Raw genomic sequence first — 23,350 nt, forward strand, 5'->3', positions numbered from 1 at the left:
TGTTTCATACATCAGAATGTTTCCCTAGTTGAATTTATCAAAACGAGTGGTGTTCTTTTGAAAGGTTAAAAAAATATTAAATCATATTTTATAATTACCAGTCTACTGGTCAAGACAATATAGGTGTTTAGTATGTAATGAAATGGGTTTCTATTGTTTTCATTGTTTATAAAAATTGACCTGTTTCCTTACTTACTGAACACTCTGTATATTTTTAAACCACGTGAATTTGAAAATAAAAATATCATTGAAGTGAAAAATTATGTTCAGTTTATATGCAATAAATAAGTTAATCTACTAAAAAAAAAAATAACTAAGTCAAATAAACATTAAATGTAGAACATTGTGTAGACTTTAAATTTAAAATCTGATTGTAATTGATGATCGTTGAATTGTTAACAGTAACTGTTTTGATTGTTAGCAGTTTTAGTGAACCTTAACTGTTAATGTTCACCAAAACTTCGTGACTTAGTTGTCACTTCATGTTTAAATGTAATGACCTCAGAAAAAGTTATTTTAGTACTTTATAAACTAGGAAAAGATAATTTTTGCAGGGCGAAAGAAATAAAATACATATGTCTGTTAAATTAAAAAATATTCAGTACTATATAAAATAATGTAGTAATATTACATTAAAAATGTTGATTTTTCATCATCATTTATGTTGTCTAATGATGGTTTATGTGCTGTCAGTATTGGTTAATTCTAATAATATTTTGGTTTTTGATTAAAACTTGATGTTTTAACTTATTAATACGAAATAGTTTAATTCCTGAAACCCTATATTAAGTTCGATCATCTACTTGAATGTCGAAAAAATAATAATGAACAATAAAAATGCTTATTGGACTATCTTTTGAGTTAAAGAAATGTTTGATTGAACTAATTTCTAAAAAATGTATTTAAGTAAATAATGAATTACTAACTTTAAGATAAATATATACTTAGTTCTGAAAGTAACCTCAGAAAAAATGTAGTGGTATTATTATGTATAGTGGTAATAATATTTATGTATAAATAATATAGTATTTTCTCTAGGAAAAATATGTTGCTTGAAATTTTAACTTGTAATTATGTGCCAAAATTGATAAAATCTTCGTTTTCCAACTATATTCTTTCAATCCATTTATATAGCCTGAGTATATATAGGTAGAAAGAGTATTATGAAAAATTAATGAATGAGGAGTATCCAAGAGATGCTTTAGAAAATATAGATTTAATTAGTGAGGAAGAAGTACGAGAGACTTTGATATTGATGAAAAAAATAAAAGCAATAGGTACTGATGAAGTGTATAAAATGTTAGAGGATCTAAGCATGAGATGATTAAAAGATCTTATTATTAAAGTTTTAATATAAGGGAAGATGTCCCAAGAGTAGGGAAAAAGTTTTGTGTTACTGTATTTAAAGATATATAGGAATGTGGTACTTATAGAGACATAAAGCTTATGAGTCATAGTATGAAGAATTGGTAAACAATAGTAAGTAAGAGAATAATTTAAGATATTGGTATCTAAAAATCAGTTTAATGTTTTGTCTGGTAAGTAAATGATGGGTTCTTTTTTCTGTAAGATAGCTAATTCAAAAGTAAAAGGAGAAAAATAAATAACTTTGTATGCTATTCATAGTTTTGGAGAAGGTGTATGACAGAGAGCCGAGAGAGGTTTTAAAGTGAGCATAAATGAGAAAAGGAGTTTCAAAAACGTATGATGTAATAGAGGACATGTATATTAATATAATAAATAATATGTATGTGGGTACTTGCATTAGGTAAAGTGTGTGAGGAGAAACAGAGGAAAAGTAGGTGTGTAACAAAGCTCCGTTTTAAACTCTTATCTATTCTCCATAGTAGTGGATAAAATTATATATATATTAGGACTGCTGGTATATGAATAGATGATGTAAGAGATTGTGTTAAGTGGAGGTTTATGATACAAGTGGCTAACCCTAAGTAGTTAGGTTAAAGGTGAGGAAGAAGAAGACAGAGAATCAGGCTAAATACATTCTGTGGCCAGCTGTGTCATCGTCTGCTGTCAGTACTTAGCTACAAGTCTTATTATATATCCTACCTTGTGTTGCCATTTAGTGTGTATATAGGGTGTTCAGTAAGTAAGAAAATGGGTTGCTATTGTTCTCATTGTAATAATTGAACTGTTTCCTTACTGAACATTCTGTATTATATGAAGATCATAAACCAATAACTTCAAGTTACCAAAATATATAGAAGATAACATTCTAGATAAACAATAATAAATAAATATATTTCATTGAATAGTGTTTGATTATAATATAGCATGAGGTAAATTAATATTTAATTTACTTAATTTGTTTATTAATTTTAAACTATTTTATTATTTATAGTTAAAAAAAGGAAAACTTAAATAATTTATTCAATCAACAGTATTTCAAAGACTAACTAGATTAGCAAGTAATGTTGGTTAGTTAGCTCATTACACTTTGTTTTTTTATTGCATTAAAATATAAATTCAAAAGACTTAGTCATTTCAAGTTTTATAATGCAAGTATTGTAATTATAGAAATAGATATTTGTCTCAATTAATTTTTGTTTGAAAATGAATTCTAACATTAGAGTGACTAATGATATAAGTGGCACACCTTAATCATTTCTATTTGCTTAGCTATCAAAATGTCTAATAAATTTAGAGTCTGATTCTGGCAATGAAAATTTAACACATGGTAAAAAATTTATCAAAGGTATAAAAATTCCACTTTTAAAATTACTTATTATAAATATTTTACAGTGATAATATATGTATTACTTTAATAATTTAAACAATGTAATTCATTTTAGGGAAATGAAATTTCCAAAAAATAAATGAGTTTATAAATATTAAGTTTAAGATAACTTATGTGCATTAAAATGATCATATAAATGTATTTTTCCTAAATTTATACCCTAGTTAAATTAATGTAAAACTTAGTAATGTACTTAGTTTTCAAGTCTATTAATACAAATTAATTTTGGCTGATTAATTGTTTAGAATAACTTAACAAAATTTATAAATGCATATAAATCCGAATCTAATAACAAAATTACACTAATAACGTTTTTTAACTCTTGAAGTTGACTATATAAATTAAATTCTCATTAAAGCTGTCATAAAACGGTCTCAATATAAATAATTTAATAAATAATAAAATTATTATCACTTTTTACAGCCATAATGGTGGTTTTATCTTATTTCGTGATGCGTATTCTTGCTTATTTAGATATCTAGTCTAGCCGAAAACGATAGATGGCGTTTTATTTTATAGTCCATCTGTCGGGAACACAGACCACGGTTCAATGACGCGTCGAGATGACCCCGCAGACTTTAGTAGCGGCAAGAGTATCAAACGTTTCCATTGGATAATATTCATATAATAGACGACGTCACTAAAAGCGTTAGCCAATAGGATATACTGTTACATAGCGTGCAACCCTACCCGCTACTGTGGCTGCTAGACANTTACATAGCGTGCAGCCCTACCCGCTACTGTGGCTGCTAGACATAATTTTCCCACCGACGAGTTACCCTAAACGCGATAAGACGATGGAGTTAAAAAATAATAAATAATAACACATATAAATATAAATTATACATACATATGTGTAGCCTATGGTAAGTACACATGTACGCACGGATTTAATTAAAAATAACAACAAAACGCCACGCCTGGTCTGTCGGTACGTTCGATAAGTCGGTTTATTCGGGCTCAGTTTCGCCGAGTTGTTATTAGCGTCAGTCTACTTTCGTGCATGCGATATAATAGCCGATAGAATAAGTGTCTTGTAAATTAATTGTAATTATGTGGTTTCTGGTGTCTGTATAGCTAATGATAATGAACCCGTTTTCACTGTGATTAATTTGCAATTCGAAGTGGTGTACGACTTAAAATAATTCGTTGTATGAGTGGTGAGTTTCGTGATGTGGTACAGCCGCCTCAAATGATGACTGACTAGAGGACATTTCCTTAAAAGGGCATTATATTGTCCAGACTACTTTTCTAAGATTATGTCAAGTCGAAGCTCACCGATTTCCTGAATCACTTAGAAAATCACTTAAGTACTATATGTATAGTTGTGTAAGTACGCAGTACTGAGAACGTTATTGTTGGCTCACGAATTCCGTGATATCTTTGTCGTGTTATTGTTGTCGAGCTTTGAATCCTTTGTGTCTAGTGTACAATAATGTACATTATCAATTTTTTAATAGTAGTAATGATAAATGCGTAGAGGGAGATTATTATTAGGTCACAATAGAAATGACGACTGATTGATAACGCGCGTCGTGATTTCTGGGATCAGTATTAATTGTTGCTATTTTCTTAATTGTTTGTTATTTGTTTTCTTTTTAGTTACATTTTTTCGTGGATGTTCTTTTGAAATACCAATACTGTACCAAATTTAATTGCTGTAATAAGATGTGGTCGAGTAAATGGTACTTATAAGAGCTAGCAACTCATTGCTGGCAGGGTTTGTGCAAGATAGCATGGATAATGGTGGAGGAGCTAAACAAGCTGATAGTTGGCACAAACATGAACAATTTATGATGGTTGAAAAACAAAAAACTAAAAGTATGTTTATTGTTTGCTTATAAATTATATTTTTATTGAAAATAATTTTTCCAAACTTTCCATCAACTGCATTTGAAATATTACTAGTAATCTTAAAGGGAATGTTTAGCTTTCATTTTAAATGTATTTGTCCTTGAAGGTTTTCAGTAATGCTAATTTTAAGTTTTAAACCTTTGAGGTAGTATTAAAAATTGCAAATTCTAATATTTGTCAAACATTTTTGTTTACAAAATATTGGAATATGGTTATTTAATGTTATTTTAAATTGACTATTCTTATTTGTCAAGATTCTTTTTTTATGTATTATAATAATTTTATTGTACATGCCAAACAATCTCAAATACTTAATTATAGTAATACTGTTATTTTATCTATCTTGAATCTCGTAGGTTTGCATAACTTATTTATAGTCTATTTTTTAGTTTAGTTATCATATAATTCATTTAATTTATTTTAAGAATATTGTATTCATATCGTTTAAACTAAAGTACTATTTTATAATTCAAATTTTAAAAGGGGTCTTAATATTATAAGCATTGAATCTTATTGCATATATGTTGTTTTATTGATTTGTAAAGGTATTTAGTAAGAGATTGGATGTCATGCTAAAAATAATGTACTGACTGTAGAAACTATAAATAGATACATTAATCATTCAACACATTTGAAATACCAATTTCAAGTTATAAGTTTAAGACTTTATAATTATATTTTTTATCAACATAATTTTATATTGATGTTGACTTAATTAAAAATTATTTAATCCTAAAACTTTCTTTAATGTAAATTTTATACTTTTATTAAAAAGAAAAAATTCGAGTAGGTTTTTTTTTACCTTTATTTGATTTTATTTAGGTGAAATTTTATTTTAAATTTATTTAGCTAAAACTATAACTAAAACTAGATAGTCTAGATAGTCATGTTATGAGGAGAGAGGAATCGAAAGCTATAAAAACAGTTATGGAAATGAATATTGAAGGAAGAAGAAATAGAGAATTATAAAAAAAGAGATAGAGTAATGTTTTTGAATGCAATATGAGGATGGCCGATGTGTGTTTAGATGATGTGGGAAATTGTATCTAGTGGAAGTTTAGGATAAGGGTGGTCAACGTCTAGTAGTCGTTATAAAGGTGAGAAAAAAGAAGAAGATTTAGGTGAAAATTTTTTATTTTTACATTGAAATTTCCAATAGTGTGTTATGTATAGCAAGTTACTAAAATTTTATTTTAACAGCTAATAATTTTTTATAGGTTTATTGTAATTAAATAATAGGTATATTTTATAATTAAATTTTGTTTTGTATAAATTATTTTTAATTGATTAATAAAATATTTTGTATATGGATAGATCATGGGCAAGGATCCCAAGATATTAATTTTGGATTTGGTGGTGGGCCATTATATGGTAGAATTGTTGCTGAAGATCAATTGCCTATGGTTGGTGGTGTTGCACCAATTCAAGCAGATATTCATGCTATGCAAGCTAGAATACCACCACATTTTCGAGACCCTTCCACTGCTCCATTAAGAAAACTTTCAGTTGATCTTATTAAAACCTATAAATTTATTAATGAAGTATGTATACAATTTGTGTCAGAAATATTTACTTAATTAATTTAATTACTGACAATCCTCCTCGTGTACTGAATTTTATTTATATAGTAATACATATTTGAATATATACTTAACATTATTAACAACTTATTTTTAAGGTTTATTATGCCAAAAAGAAAAAGAGAGCTGTGGGTGGAGCTGCTGGAATAATTACTCAAACTCAAAACAATGGAGCTCAAGTTGAAGGTCCAGTTGCTAATAAAAAAGAAAGAAGAGTATACAACGATGGTCATGATGATGATAATCATGATTATATAATTAGAAGTGGCGAAAAGTTTTTAGATCGCTATGAAATCATATCTTTATTAGGAAAGGGCTCTTTTGGGCAGGTAAGGATATTTTTATAAAATATGTATTTATTAAAAAAAAAAAATGTATTAAATATTTTTAATTCTTAGAAGAATTTATTTTGTTTTATTTTTGATAAATTAATTAATTACATTTGTTATTCTACAGGTTGTCAAAGCTCGTGATGAAGAGGAAGATTGTTATGTTGCAATAAAAATAATAAAGAACAAAAAACCATTCCTAAACCAAGCTCAAATTGAAGTTAGACTTCTTGAAATGATGAATAGAGCTGATATTGACAACAAATATTATATTGGTATGTTGACTAAAATAATCTGTTTGCTTGATTTAATTTAAATGATATCATTAAATATATTTAGTAGAAAATTAACTTAATTTTTTTCTTTCAGTTAAACTCAAACGACATTTCATGTGGCGAAATCATTTGTGTCTAGTATTTGAATTATTATCATATAATTTGTACGACTTAATACGAAATACAAATTTCAAAGGCGTTTCACTAAATTTAACTCGCAAATTTGCTGCTCAACTTTGCACGGCCCTGTTGTTCCTATCTACACCAGACCTGTCCATCATACATTGTGATTTAAAGCCTGAAAATATATTATTGTGCAATCCTAAGCGTTCCGCCATAAAAATTGTAGATTTTGGTTCATCTTGCCAACTTGGACAAAGGGTAAGATAATTTTTATTTTTGTTATGTTATAGATAGCATTAACTTGATCTAATTATTTTAGATATACCAATATATTCAATCAAGGTTTTATCGGTCTCCAGAAGTTCTGCTTGGTATTCCTTATGACTTGGCAATTGATATGTGGAGTTTAGGTTGTATACTAGTAGAAATGCATACAGGAGAACCTTTGTTTAGTGGAACCAATGAAGTAAGTATAAATAATTGACTCATGGTCAAATTTAGTCATGGTTAAGGTTTATTTTTTAAATATTAATTTCAAAATAAGGTTGATCAAATGAACAAAATAATTGAAGTATTGGGTATGCCACCAAAACACATTCTTGACCAGGCTCAAAAAGCTCATAAATATTTTGATAAGATATCTGGTAGTGATACTTATACATTAAAAAAACCTAAAGATGCTAAAAAGTATAGAAATCCAGGAGGACGAAGGCTTCATGATATTTTAGGTGTTGAAACTGGAGGACCATATGCTAGACGATTAGGAGAACATGGGCATTCTGTTTCAGACTATCTAAAATTTAAAGTAAAAAATTATTATTTAAAATTTTATATTCAATAATTCTTAAACAATTTGTTTTTTTTTAGGATCTTATTGTACGAATGTTAGATTATGATCCTAAATCCAGGATTACACCATATTATGCATTACAACATAATTTTTTCAAAAGGACATCTGAAGAAGGTACAAATACTGCAAGCTGTATTGCACAAGCAGGACTTCATAGTTTAGGAGCTAGCCCACCATTTAACAGTTTACCTAATAACAATGGCCATGCAGAATCAAACTTACAGTCATCTGGTAAGAATATATTAATCTTTTAAAATAAAATTTCAAAATAATGATAACAATTTATTAATTTTAAAATTATTAAATTTATAGAAGAATGTAAAAAAACCATATTATTTAATTATATTCCATAAACATATCCTGATTTGAAAACTTAAAATTTTAATTAAAAATATTGAATTGTAATTAAAATTTTTTTGTTCTTGCTTACATTGAAGGAAACACATTTCCTACACATTTTTATGCTCGATGACTATTGCTAAACTTTGGCTCAACAAATTAGCTTTCAAAAAAGTGTAAGTCAATTCCATATATTGTGATGTGTGTTGTTTTTTTTTTTTTTTTTTAAGTTATTAGTAATTTCGCTACATTTATTTAGCTTTTTAAACTAAATATTTTCAAAACATTACTGTCTTACTCACTATCATAAAGATTTATTTTACATATTTTCATTATATTGCACAGGTTTAACTATTTACAGTATTTGTGAGAGTACTCTTACTTAGTTCGGTTTGTTAGTTACTGTATATATCCTCATTTTTTTATATTTTTAAATCTTTTTTTCATTATTGTTAAATAATGATTGTACATAGCTCATTTAAATTATATTAAAATCTGAAAAGTTTTGATTTTGTAAATAACAAAAAGACATTCTATTTTAATGAAAAAATAAAGGTAATATCAAACTAAAAGTTCGAGTTTTATACAGTATCGTATGTAATATTTGTCATACATTATCTTATTATTTGATGAATAAAAAAAAATACTTATCCAAGATGAAAAATAAATAGGAAAAATCATAAATTCACAAAAAAATTTTTTCATAATTACTTGGATAACTTATTAATAAGTAACTATGCCTATAGTTATTAGCTTACGCCATAATATACCATTTTCATCAATATATATCATATTAACTATTTTATGTGTTTTTAATTGTAAAAGTTTGTTCTAAAAGTTACTTTTATCATATTAAATATTACAAATGATATCATTCATTTGCTTTTAATTTTTTTTCTCTTTAAGTTTAATGTTACTTTTTTTTGCTATTTATTAAAATTGTGTATCTTTATGCTACAAATTATAATTTTCTTAAATAATTATTATTTCATCACTTTAAGTATTATCTACTATTTGTCTAAAGGTTTTTCACTTGTTGTTAGCAATTAATCGTATCTTTGATGTGTATACTTTCAAGTAAAATTATTTAGTTAGATTAACTATTGTCATAGTAAATTGTTAAAAAAAAAAGTTTGTTTTTCACCCCACAAAATTATTACAAAATAGAGCTTTTACTGAAACTTTATCATCATACAATTTTTTTGTGATGGCTCATTAACAATTGGGTTTTCCTGTATAATTAAAATGTAAACACTATATCTCTTCCTAAAATATTGACTGAGATGTCAACTTTATTTAATAAAAACTTAAGTAATATCAATATTAGAAATTTATCATAATATTACTCACATTATAATTAATAACACTGTTTTTGCTGTGTTTATTTTACTTTTGTAGCTGTAATTGTAGTTGTAGCATTAATCTGATTAAAACATTTTCAAATAAAAATTAAAGATAATTTTATTAATCCTAAAATATGTCTCAAATGGATTTTTATCTTAAAACTGGATACCAATGTCAATATTTTAGAAAGAGATGTAGTGATTACATGTTAATTATATGGAAAAATCCAATTGTTCATGAGCCATTAAAAAAAAAAAAAAAAAATTGTAGGGAGGTAAACTTTTAGAAAATGTTTTATTTTATCATAATACACAATTTTGGGGAATAAGAGTCAAAAAAATGTTTTATTTTGAATAGATTTAATATAATATATATGTTGATTTACTTATCATAAACCACTAAAATTAGTGAAAAAAATATGTGTATTTATCATTTTAAGGGGAAATCAACACTCTTAATTTTCCTAAAACTACACTGAAAAAAAAATATATTACTAAGTTTTCAAGTCAGTTAATAAAAATTTGTTCTGGTTAATAGTGTATTCAGTTAAACTTAATAAAATTTATAAATTCATCTAATTTACAGCCCTGTTTATGTATATTGATATTTGAAAAAATAAAATTGACATTTTTATAAGTTTTAAAGAATGAACAAATAAATAACTTTATTATTAATAAATAGAAAAAACTTGTACAAAAAAAAAAAAATGAATTTTGAATATTATTTTTATTTTTGAATTCATTAAGTGGTTCATGATAAATAAATCATCTTGTATAGCATCATATTTATAATTATATTTATTAATTATTTTCAGTATCAAGATTACGACCTGAACATAATCGAGGTAGAATAACAATGGATTGTGATCCTCCATCTATTGCCTCTATGTACCATGGTTACCAAGCAGTGCCAGTTGTCAGGCATCATTTAACACATCATACAACAGCTATGTATAACCCACCCATAAATCCAGCATCTGCTGTTAGTTCAATGATTCACTGTCGACCTACGTCTCTGCCGTTCCTACATCCCCAACATCACCCTTATCAGCCCATACAATCACAATCTCCTCGTTCATTGCATTCATTACATAGCCATCAAACAGTGCAACAAACTGTTGCCCGAGCTCTACCATCCCATTCAAACCGAACGAAACAAGAACAAGATGAAATGATAAGGGTATGTATTGGACAGAGTCCGGTGGCTATAAATATAACATGATAAATAATGTAGTCTGGATAAAAACTTAAAAAGAAGAAATATGTTGGACTGTGATTTTTTTATTGAAGAAAGAATGATTAATTTAAAGAAAAGATAATAGTAATTTTGTTTATTAGAGACAGATTGATATATGTTTTGTAATAAAGTTTGATTTGACTGAGACAATGTTAATTTTTCTAATAAATGGTTTTAATGAAATTATATTAACATAATAATTTAACTAAAATATATTATATTTTAGTTAAATAACTTAAAAACTTTGACTTTATATATTTNATTAACATATATTTTAGTTAAATAACTTAAAAACTTTGACTTAATATATTTAACTAAAAGAAAGTATGGTGAAATTTGTTTCTCAATTTTTTTCATAATTTTAATGATTAACACTATATTTGCCATTTTTATCTTTATGTTCAAACATATCTATAAAAGTTACCTGATATTTAAAATTAACAATTGATTCAAAAATTTAAAAACAATTTTTTTACATTCTTCTCTTTTATTAATTTGAAAATAATAAATTAGTTATGTTTTATATTCTCCTGTATCCTTAAAATTTTTGTATCTATAAAACTAATTTTTTATTATTGCTGTCTAAACTTTTTTACTATAAAAATGTTAAGATTTTGTTAAATTTTCATGATTTCTGCAACATAGAACTTAACTAGGAGAAATTCAGTTGTTAATATAACTTTTGTGTTTACAAATCACTGACAAACAGTAATTTGCTAAAATAATTTGATTTTATTGAAATAATTATGGTGCTTAAAATTTGAATAAATTTATGACTTAATAAAAGCATAATTTTTAAAGCCTTTTTTTAAAACTAAATAGTTTACTTTAAATAGTACTTTAGTTTTGAAGACCAAGAAATAATATCTCTAATTATTTGTAAGACATAATTTTTCTATTATTTCAATTAAATATATTATTTAAGCATAGTAGATAAAAATGGCCATAATAATTGTGCAAGGCTAACGTAAAAATTATCTCCTTAAAATCCTTAGACTGAATTTTTAAACACTTTCAAATAGCACGTGTATACTATATATATTTCTGACTATGCATGTTTTGACAGTTATTATGAAATAGATAAATATTTGTTTTATATTTAATTAAAAATGTATAATTTGTAATTGTATCTACATAAACATCTATATATTAGTATAATTTAATGATTGTGTCTTCCTAAACTATTGTGTTTTGCGAGGACTCTTAATACTCATTAACCAGGTTTATAATTAAAATTCAAAATTGTAAATATAAATTAGAATGTGAATATCCTTTACCTAGTTACATGAGTATAAAAAGTTCTTATTTTTTAGTTTAATTTGTTATACACAATCATATGATAACAATTCATGTAAATTTTTTAATTATAAAAGATTTTTTTTACGCAATGCCACTGCCATATTGAAATGGACTTATAAACATTTTTATTACTTAAATGTTAATTTTATTTAAAAGTATGTAACTGTTCAGCAATTTTTTTACTTTTTACTAAGGAAAAATTTTCCTTTTGCTGCAAGATTAGTTGAATTATTTCTTTAATTTAAGTTTTAACATTGTCTGCTGAGGTAGTTTGTTCTTTTTATAAGAATATGTATAATACAAATTGAAAAGATAAATATTGTGATAGTACAGGGTGTAAAATCCTTAAGTTTTATTTTGTTCATATTGTGAAATCATTTAATTGATTTATATTATTAATTTTTTTTTAAATTAAAGACTGTTGTGTACATAGATTAGATGTATTGTACATGATGTTCATATATTAAATGTAATAACAAAATTATTGTATTAGAAAATGTTTTTTTTCTGTGTCCTCCATTTTTAAATGTTATATTTTTTTGTAAGAGATTTCTAAACCAGCCAAACAGAGTGATTGTAGTTCTTTTTTAAATAGCCTAAATAAAATTATTTATACTGCCTGGTTCTTTACTACAATCTACAGGACGAGCTTTATTAATATTGATCATCAAATTCGAAGTCAATTCCTCATGAAGTATGACATTATAATTGTAATTAGAAGACTATGACCATTCTAAAACTAAATATGGAGGGGGGGAAGTTAAAAATTTAATTCTACAGTATGAATATTAAAATGTAAATTTTTAAAGATCCTTTAAAGCAACCTAATTTATTGAAAAATATTCGACTAAAGTGATCAAATATTTTCAATTTGATAGTTGGATGGACTACATATCTTTCATGATAGATTTATAAATTATCTTGTTAATTAAACTTTTAACTTTTTCTTTAATAAATCAATAAACAATCTTTAACCAAGTTTTAGAAGGCAATAATATATATACCAATAAATTTTTAACAAAAAAGTTATTTTGAGATTTATTTAATTAAACAGGTTTTCATATTTTTTATCAATAGTAGAGTGGATTCTTTAGTTGTTAGTTTGTTTTTTATTTTTCATTATGTATTTTATTAACACTATTTTTCGGTTTCAAGCCCTTAGGGTAAAGTGTATAACATTCAAGGGACAAAAAGCAAAATTAATATAATATTATATTATGTATGCAGTGTATGCCTATTGCAGTAGCTGCCGAGGGCTATGAAATTATTATTATTATTATGAACCCTCGTCAAAACCTCATTCATCAAACTTTTATCAAATATTCATAAACTGTGACTTAATGCTTATAAGGCTGTCGACGGTAGTTTTATACGTATTCGCAGCAATTTTTTATGACTTTTATTTTCTGTTTATATTACACCAGATGCACCATTATTTTATACACCTTCATACATGTATAAACCAAAATGAATGCACATTAAAGTATTGTTATTCAGCGAATAGTTTAACGGTTTCAGTCTAAATTAAATCTATTGTAATTTTGTTGATGTTGGAAATAATGTGTCGTCAACAAAAATATTAAAATTTAATTTAATAAGTAATTAAAAATACTTGATCTTAGTTTATAATATAATCAAGGTTACTTACAATTTATAAGAATAAAAGGTGCAAAATAGTATCCATGATTTTAATCTCGTAATAATATGAGATTAACCATGTTAATGTGACGCGTAAATAATAATTTCAGAATAATTTAATTATCTTAAAATTAATACAGGTAAGAAAAATTAATAAAAAATAAGTTATTTATAAATATTTTTATTAAAAATGTTTTTTTTTTGCAATATAAATAACAATAACTCTGTCGAGTTCTAATTTCGGTAACATTGATACTTTTTGGCATTTGAGTGAAACAAATAACAAAACAAACTTGTAATTATTTATTTGAAAGTTTGCTTATAAACGTTTTTAAGTTTTCGTAAATTTGCTAGTGTTGTTGAGTCGTCTGGTTGTAATTGCAAAGCAGTTTTGTAAGAACTTTCGGCTTCTTCAAATTTCTCATTAATATGCAAGATAGCACCCAAATTGCTATGACTTGCCGCATCCTGGAAAAACATAAAATTAACAAATTGTATTCAATTTAATGTTATTTGTTCATATTAATAAGTTAAAACTTTTAGATTAAACAAACGAGTTATCTTTAAAATCCATTGTTGATTGTATCAATTTGATTTTTTTGTAGAATATGCAGTGGCATCAGTCGTATCTAATAGCCTTACGGTCGTGCTAATAGTATTGATATACACCTTGTTATAAATGGTATCATGCGAGATGAAATATATAGTAACTAACGCGTGTCTAAGGAAAATTTAGGAAACTATTTTTTAATATTTTCGTGGCACATTTAGTACGATCACCACCACGGCCGTATTATTAACAGTCAAAGTAACTGTCTGAATTGCAATGCTATAAAACGCTGATGTTAAACATATTATTTTTCCTGGCCGTCATTTTGGGCGTGTAGATTTACAAACTTGCAGAATGGGTATTTTTTAAACGTTCTCTGAAGATCTCATGACTACAACGAACATAAATAAATCCGAACGGTCGGACATTTTCTGTTAGTCGGAAACACATAATGTGAGTGTATTCTCTTGTTTTTCTCGGCTCATTACTTATCAAACTTGTTTCTGAGCGTAGGACCAAAATGAATTGTAATTCAAAAGAGGAGGAGACCGTTTCTGGGGTCGGCGAACGCGACGTATATTCGTCGACGGCAAAAACTTTAAACGGCCATAATTCGCAAACCGCCCGTCGGTAATATTTTATATTCTTTTGCATCGTTGTTGTATGACACTAGTGTAGTTTTCACTAATGTTAGGACACATTTTGTCATTGTGAGGACAAACTTTGGCGCTGTTATTATTATTCCTTCGTCTTATACAGCTTTGGTAATATTAATCATGATTAAGTAGACCGAGACGCGTAACTCATTTACGTCATGCCCGAGACAACTGTATTACTTTATACTTGTCAGTCTCACTTTCGCTGTGCAATGCACTATCGTAATAAAAATAACGAATTTTTTTTTTTTAGTAAAAAACAGTACACGCACGGTCCAAAATTATTCAATTGACCGTATTTTAACAGCAATTTATAAAAACGAAAAAACGCTCGTTTTACATAATACTTAGATACGAATAGAAATAAAATTCAAAGGCCCTTAATGTATTTTATCTACTCGAATAGACATAATGTCAGATGAGAGCATTTTTTTTTTTTATCGAACAAAACTGTTATTCAAATGATGCGGTCATCCGTAAAATATGAGACCGTCGAGCCGATATGGTTAATGGGAGTACACTTCATCGACGTTATAACTTGTCCCAACAAATATATTTTTTTATTTAAAAAAAACTTATGAATGTCTATTGACTGAACTTTCGGTAGAAAATCTTCTTTGAACATAGTAAATAAAATCTAGATTAAACTTTTAAAAAATTTGATTAATTGAATTTCAAAGAGGAGTAACTTTTAAAAGTTTGAATTTAATTAAAATTATTTTCCACGCATATTCTGAGAGATATTACTAATTGAGTTTTTTGTTTTGTTTTATTATTTTGAAATTTTCTTTAAAATAATATCGATTTTGGGTTGTTTACAGTTTAAGATCTAAAAAAAGGAACAATAAGTTAAATATCTAAAGTATTTTTTTTTTGCAAGTAATCCCAAAAGTTTAGTAATTGATTTTAAAAAAATATCCACGTAAAATTTGGGTTTCCTTACTATCAGATTAAATACTGTTGTTGTAATTACTATAAATACTATTTTAAAAACGAAATCGATGACGAAAAACTATGAAACATTTTGTATGATTACGACTACAGCTGGAGTTAAAATAATTATCCATTTTTTTGTACGTTGGCAAGTATTTTGCGATTCAAAAATATCGAAGAGCATAACACGCAATTAGAATTTCAAATATTTTTTTTAGAAAAATTGGTAATTCAGTTTTTGGAAAATAGCCACAGATAAAAATAATTTTATAAAAAGACGAAAAAAATGACCCTTCTGCGACCACTGCGTTTACGTGTAAAGTGACGACTGTGTTTACAAATACCATAACGTTTTTAATTTGAACAAATTAAGTCTACTTGCCTCTGGAAATAACTGTACGGCCTTTCTATAATACAATTCGGAATCAATCGTTCGACCAGCTATCCTTAATGCAGTGGCAGTCTTCACTATGATTTCGTGATCGTATGGTGCTAAAAAAGCCGCTGTTATGTATTGTTCAATCGCTTCATTGTTTCTTCCGATGGACGACAAGAACTCAGCATACCGAATACAAACACTTGAATCGTATGGTGCAGTTCTATGCGCTTTTCCAAACCATTCTTCCGCTTCTGATATACGAGATCTCTGAAAATTAGTACATTTTTTCAACATTAGTTACTTCTAGTGGCACTCAAAAGTGAATAAGTCTATCGAATTATTTCTTTATAAAGAAAAAATAATATTACAAAAATATACAATATAAATATTTATGATATATTTATAAGGAAAAGAAAATGCAATGGAAATTATTATCAACATATATCGACAATTGTAAAAAATAAGTTATTTTTATCATAAAATTCATAGAAAATTTTAAGTAAAATTTATCGAATTCTTTCATATTCTCAGTAATTTTTCTTGGAGCTTAAACAAAATGTTTGTCCGTTATTAATCTTCTTACTAATATTTCAACTTCTTAAGCATTTCAGACACGCACGAAAAAAATTAACGCTATTTTTTTAATTTAAGAAAAAAAGCAATAATGTTTCACAGTTGCATATTTTAACGTTAATAAATCGACACTAACGTAGGACTGACATTTTAAGGTTGCTATTGTGTTGAAATTTCTGTATATTTATCTTCTACAATAACATTAAGCTTTACAGCAGACTTAACAAATGGTTTAAAACGAGTACACTTAATATTTAGTTAATCAAGTTGAAAATAGTACTCGTTTGAAGACCAGCGTTGCCAGTTAGATTATTTCGGGAATCTAAATTTGTGGAGTTCCAAAATAGTAAAAATTTACTTCAGTAATTTTTTTTAATCAATGTTAATTTTATTTTTTGCTTTTTATTATTTAATCATTGACAATATTCAGTATACTGTAATTATCGCCATACATTATTTGGTTGTTGTAAATGTTGAGTACCCTTTTGCAGTAAAAATTGCTGTAGTACTTACGTTTTTTGCCAATAGATTTCCGTAGGTCAGAAAAGTTGAAATGTCTGAAGGGTTCACTCGGAGTAATTGTCTGTAATACTTTTCAGCATCAGAGTCTCTATTAAGAGCTACTAATGAATCCGCTAATGCCATAATCATCATCTGAAAATGACCATTTTGTCAATTATAGTAGATATGTATACATTTTTGTGTCATTTTATGATTTCTGATAACACAATAACACCGTCTGTGGTGAAATAATGTTTTCTCCGTGAAACTTTTTGGGGTTAAGTGAGATTAAAATAGTTTTGTGGGATTTCAAAACAAGTTATCTATAGTTAAAGTAAAATTAAACAAAACTGCACCGAACAAATTACTTGCTAGCGCACCTCTCACGGACCTAGGGATTTGTGGATTAATAAAGTTTTTAAATCACATACACGTAATAACAAACGGTATTTTATGCAAATATCTTTTAGGATTTTATTAATTAAAATATTCATGTATTACATGAAAATTCATAATAACCTATATATTTTATAGATAAATTTAATACATTTTTAAGCTTATACAAAGAAAATAATTTTGTTATTAATAGGTTTACCTTTTTTTTATTACTATCTCGAAATCATCAATTACACGAATTTGGCCATGTGTTCATTACTCGGTAGTCTATTATTATTTTAATTACAGTTGGTTACTATAGCTTTAATGATATTACGAATGAACATTTTACTAGATACTGTTAAACATGCTAGTGGCGACTGATATCAATACATGTATATAATATGTGTCTGTACATAATATATTTTAGTTGACTCATTCAATAGAATATGCATTAAATACTTATTAAATAATTTAGGTTAACTATATTATTGATTGTATAATAGAATAAAATTACAAAATAATATGCAATACGTATAAAAAAAGGGACATCGTTGCAAAGCAAGTTATTTAGGTTAAATAATTATTCACATATAGGTTTTTAAACTACGATTGACATTTGTTTATAAACCAGTTATTTCTTTGAAAACTCGTTAAATCGTTGAAAATGTTAAAAATCACGACGAATCGGCCATTTTGAACATTAGAACGTGAATACTTACACTAATTTTATACATTTTTTTGAACTTAATAATTTCTAGTATCTTATTTTACACACTTCCTGTGTGAAATGATGATTTTCAAAGACAGTGTTACTATAATTAAAAGCAACGTTCAATTAATATTGTTTCGAGTATTTATCATTAAGGTCAATTTAGTTTTGTTATAAACAAATGGACTTTAAATGTCGCGTGTGTTTAAACTGAGCGAATAGGTTGTGTCAAACAATATTGATTAGTCTTTATACTCGAATCTAATTTCAAACAAACGTGTCCTGTTTTAGTAAGATTAAATTGCCAACATCCGAAGAAATAAGTATTTACACGTATAAATCACACTCGTCTGTAAACAACAAATTTCATTCAATGGCTCCACATTCATCACCCAAACATATGTATAGTACTGAGAACATAGTTTTGTAATAAACTTAGAGCATATTGTTATGCTGTCAAGTAGACAAGTTTAATTGACTTTGGTTCAAAAGTGAAAACATACATAAGTAAACTATTTTAACTCTTCCCAAAGTTTGATTGAAGAGTCGTCTTTTGGATAGGTTTACTAATTGTTATCGAAACTTGGAATTAAAAAAGATCAAGTTTGTAGAATTAGATATTATTTTTAATTAAAAGTTATTGAATAACATTTACTATTATTCGATATATTTTGTTCACAAAACGATAAAAAAATAATTTTTTGTATTGTATTATTTTATTCTTACATTTTTCTTTACAAAATTAGTGTTATTATTTAAAATATTTAATTTAATTAGTACAAAGCTGTACTAATTAAACAATCAAAGTAGTTTCAACGTCGAACATTATTATTCATCCAAAGCAGTATAATTTAATTCTGTCGCCTAAAATGAGAGTATATGTAAAAGTTATAATAAGTTTTACTTTGATTACAAATACAAAAGAACATTGTAATGTGTTGAATTTAAGACGTGTACGTGGGTTATAAAATTTCAAAAGAGTTTCTTCACACTTGTGAAATATTTTGTGCTGCTATTCCGAGTTGACAACGATTCATTGTTTTCAACATACACACGTGTATAATAAGTTAGAGGTGCTCGAGCATAAGTTTTGATCTGTCCACAGTGCCAAAAGAAAAAAAAATAAAAACACTTGCCTACCATTGTTTTCAGGGTGAACTTTCGAGACGGTCATTGTATGGAAACTCAATGACGCTCTTAACATCCACTTGGCCTTGTTTTCCGGAACAAGCGGAGTGAGAGAAAAATGTTTTGATTAATTACTGTAACTTGCAAGCTTTTGTTAGACGTCTTTATTAAAAATCCTCGGGATATTGTTGTCCAAAAACTTCAGGGGTAGAAGCGTTTTTTTTTTTTAGTTATTAATAAAAACAACGGTTAAAAAAGAAAGTAATTCCAAAGAAAAAGAAAGAAGAAAGACGCCTCTTTCTAATGAACACAAACAAAACGAGTTAGAGGTGTCATTAAAGCGCGTTTAAAAGAATTGCCTTAACCTCGGCTGGTCTCAATAGAAATGTAAAAATACAAAAGGTTCATTCACATAATTAATTTGATTCCTAGTAATTTACTAACATTTATATACCTATTATAATTTAGAGAAAAGCTGGTAGTGACATCCTTTATAAATAGAATCAATTACATTATTCTTTATTTAATTTTTAGTAAAAAGTCAAAAATTATGGAAAGTTCTTTTTACTTTTTATTTATAAAATATTCCAAGTATTAGACATTTTATAGAAATTTATCTTGAATTAATTTCATGCTAACTACTCATTATTATTATTTCCTAGGCAATAATATCCGTCAATGTAGTAATATTGCCTATGTAAAACTCCGTCCATACAAGTATGTCTTAAATAAATATTAAATATAAAAATTTTATATTTTTAATAATACGTATTGGCTTAAAAACACTATTTACTCAAATAATATAAATTAACAATGAAAAGTTGGTATTATTTATTTTTGTGTATTGAAAAGGTGAAAGTATTAATTTTATACATTGTTATGTTTAGTCATTGATTAATTTTTTTTTTTTGATATTAATCAATTATAAAACATAATCATTTTCTCTTTATGTTGTTTATAAATAGTCGAAAACCGTTATTATTTTATTTTTATATCTCTAAAGATTGAATTTAAATTAAAAATAAATATTTGTTGTCAAAGTTGAAACCGTTTCGATGAAAAAAAAAACATTTTACTCGGTCGGTATTTATTTTGTTAGTGATGAAAAGAGAGTTGTTCTATAAAACCGGTCGATTTTATTTTTCTTTAGAAGAGTTGTAGGCCGGTATTCTTTTGAAATACACGGAATAAAAAAAACGTGCCTGACCATTATTGATTATTTTTTTAAATACATTTTTGGAATACTTGTAATTTGATCAGATGAGATTCTTTAGTTCACTTACCAATACACATTTTATTTAAAAGATATTTAACAATATTTTTTATTGACATTTCATAAAACCGTTTTTTTTTATCAAATTGCGTGGTATTCTTCAACTTAACGTCTAACTTTTCTTTAGTAATAACAAAAGTATATAGAACGTGTACTATTTTTGGAATTTGGAGGTCAATAGACAATAAGGGACATAGAAATTAAGGGCAGACTTTCAATATAACATCTTTCGAACGCTGGATTTCTATTGAATTGAAAACCACTACCCGTGACGATCGTGTCACCAATGTCGTTGAATGAAAGCAATCGGATTAGCTCTTACTGGCACATAAGCACATGAAATGCAACGCAACCACACGGTGCTGACTACAACAGTCGTCTTTTAGATTTTCAATAGTGTATCTTCCCTTCTTTACACACATCGAAACATGAATAGACACATCATTTTGATCCCTGAACCTCCCCGCCCTCGCTCTCTGCCCATTTCATGCNACTCTCTCTCTCTCTCTGCCCATTTCATGCAATTTGTTGCCTTCTCTCTTTCTCTTAAAATAATGTGGTTTCAATATAAGCACACTGATCACTTCCGCTATTGAACGTGTGTGAGTAATAGTAAATACGTATATGGTAAATATATATGTATGCAGGGTTCATAAATTATTCGATCTTTTCTTTATGTCCTTTAGGTAAACCTAAGGGGTTTTATCTCTCTGCGATGGTTTTTCAAAGTCTCAGACAGTATCTTCAATGGTTTTCTAATCCTAAGCACAGCAAAGGTCTTTTTTTTTTTTTTTTCAATATCGTCTCTTGACACTACTGAAAAAAACCTAGTAATACACAACAGTAGCTCCATTTTTTATTTTTTATACTAACACTATGTAGAACACTTTGAGAAGGGCAATATGGTGGGACTTTTTAAAGGTAGATTGAATAGTTGATCAAAAGGTGTGCGCGAAATTTGATCGAACGATGTAGGGGCCCCGAGTGTAATAAAACTATTTTAAAAATAACGTTCGTGTTTCAGTATATAAATAGAAATAAAATCTCATTTTGAGGCTTATTTCTAATAATATGTAAAATTAAGCTTAGAAATAAATACATGGAAAATTTAAATTAAATTATACAATAATTGTGCGATCATAGAAAATATTTGCGTGTCAAATATTCTTTTTATAAACAATAACTGTTTATATTTTTCCTAGTGAAATGTTCACTACCTAATTTAATTAATTTACACTATTAATGAAATCATAATGTATTTTTCAAAAGACGTTTATTTATTGTCAACTTGGGTAGTATATAAAATTTTAAGTACTAATTAATATTTAATAAAAACGGTGGTGTATAATTACTTATTAATGTATAAAAGTGTTAAAATTCTGATTAAATTTCAATTTAGGTAAGACTACTTCTGAAATAAATTTCACATAATCGAAATACCCCATGAGTTTATTTTTAAAAAATAAATGATTAAAAACGGTCTGGATACGGTTTTGGTAAGTGTATTAAAAGAACTTTTGCGGAACTTTCAGTGGTTTTGAGAAAAAAATGTAGATACTATTATATTTTCTTTCTCAGTTTTCATTTTCCTAATAACTCTTCAGTCACTTGGGACCGCCGTGAAATTTAAGGCCTCCGCTGTAACAATAATAACGCAAAGTGTATATTATCATCTCGCCGAGACGAAGACGTGACGGCGTGTGGAGGTGGCGGTCAACATACTGGAAGTTAAGACGGAGGAAGAGTAGGAGGTATAATGTCTATATATATACTTGAGAGAGAGATAGTGTGTGTGTGTGTTTGGAGGAATTATATTAATAACTGTTTGCTGACTTCGGGTTCTGTACCAATATAAATTAAAAGTCTGTCTGCTGTACATGAGCGCCGGAGAAATGTACGNTGCTGTACATGAGCGCCAGAGAAATGTACGAGCGCATACCCATTTGAGAAATCGCTACGGCGTGTAATGAGAATTCGTCAACGGATCTCGTCTTTCTTCTGTTATTGTGTGTGATGTCTAGTCAACCGAGACTTCAAAATGCTGGGACATTTATTGCGTTTCAGAAACCCTTTTAAATAAGAAATAAAATATTCCCTGTACGCGGTGCAATAACTGGCTTTTTAAGTCATTTTACTGAAACTCTAATTTCTACCGTAATACAAGCAAAACGAATCCTTTTGAAAGTAACACTTTCATATTCTTCACTTTCGAGAGTAATATTTTATAAGAATATGCTGTAGAGAAATATCGATTCATATATGAATGTTCAAATTATATGAGAATCAACTCGTAATTTTGTTTAACTATAAATAATTAATTAATTACCTGAGAGGAAGTTTTGTCAGTCTTCATAGCCGATTCGAACAAGGCAACCGCGTCTCGATGTCTACCCATCGACGCATACAGTCTTCCTAACCTCAAAACACAAGACTTTTGTGCCTTCAAGTGTGTCTTTATATCTTTTACCGAAGAACCATCAAGCAACAAGCATTTGTTAAGAATGTTTTCAGCTTCGGTTGTTTTGCCAGTAAGGGNGTTTTCAGCTTCGGTTGTTTTGCCAGTAAGGGCCAAACAATCTCCCAAGCTAAGATAAGCAACTGCAAGAGAAAATAATTTAAACAACTTTTTAGTTATTTTATAGTATATT

The 23,350-nt window shown here is 27.2% G+C and overlaps 2 protein-coding genes across 4 annotated transcripts in view; both read left to right on the forward strand.

Moving 5' to 3' along the window:
- LOC126894232 (NK-tumor recognition protein-like) overlaps window positions 1-23,350 on the forward strand; it is a gene marked incomplete in the record, with an annotated part of 135,127 nt that overhangs the window by 52,342 nt on the left and 59,435 nt on the right.
- LOC126894234 (serine/threonine-protein kinase minibrain) lies at window positions 3,504-10,881 on the forward strand. 3 transcript variants are annotated; one of them, XM_050665084.1, is made up of 10 exons: window positions 3,504-3,621; window positions 4,358-4,576; window positions 5,924-6,150; window positions 6,288-6,518; window positions 6,646-6,793; window positions 6,888-7,174; window positions 7,236-7,382; window positions 7,461-7,721; window positions 7,784-7,997; window positions 10,264-10,881. In XM_050665084.1, the coding sequence occupies exons 2-10, from the start codon at window positions 4,438-4,440 to the stop codon at window positions 10,668-10,670; spliced, it is 2,061 nt and encodes a 686-aa protein (XP_050521041.1). In that variant the 5' UTR covers window positions 3,504-3,621; window positions 4,358-4,437; the 3' UTR covers window positions 10,671-10,881. The 3 variants fall into 3 exon arrangements, with proteins under 3 accessions (XP_050521041.1, XP_050521042.1, XP_050521040.1); XM_050665085.1 differs by lacking the exons at window positions 3,504-3,621; window positions 10,264-10,881 and adding exons at window positions 3,648-4,084; window positions 8,204-8,256; XM_050665083.1 differs by lacking the exon at window positions 3,504-3,621 and adding an exon at window positions 3,653-4,084 and having other exon boundaries at window positions 10,264-10,828.

This window comes from Daktulosphaira vitifoliae, unplaced genomic scaffold (assembly GCF_025091365.1).
Source record: "Daktulosphaira vitifoliae isolate Bord-2020 unplaced genomic scaffold, ASM2509136v1 Scaffold_1, whole genome shotgun sequence".
Classification (NCBI taxonomy): Eukaryota; Metazoa; Arthropoda; class Insecta; order Hemiptera; family Phylloxeridae; genus Daktulosphaira; species Daktulosphaira vitifoliae.

Coding starts and splice junctions, on each gene's coding strand:
- LOC126894234 (XM_050665084.1), top strand. CDS start 4,438: ATGGTACTTATAAGAGCTAGCAACTCATTGCTGGCAGGGTTTGTGCAA. Junction 6,519..6,645: donor GAAAGGGCTCTTTTGGGCAG/GTAAGGATATTT, acceptor GTTATTCTACAG/GTTGTCAAAGCTCGTGATGA. Junction 7,175..7,235: donor CTTGCCAACTTGGACAAAGG/GTAAGATAATTT, acceptor TAATTATTTTAG/ATATACCAATATATTCAATC.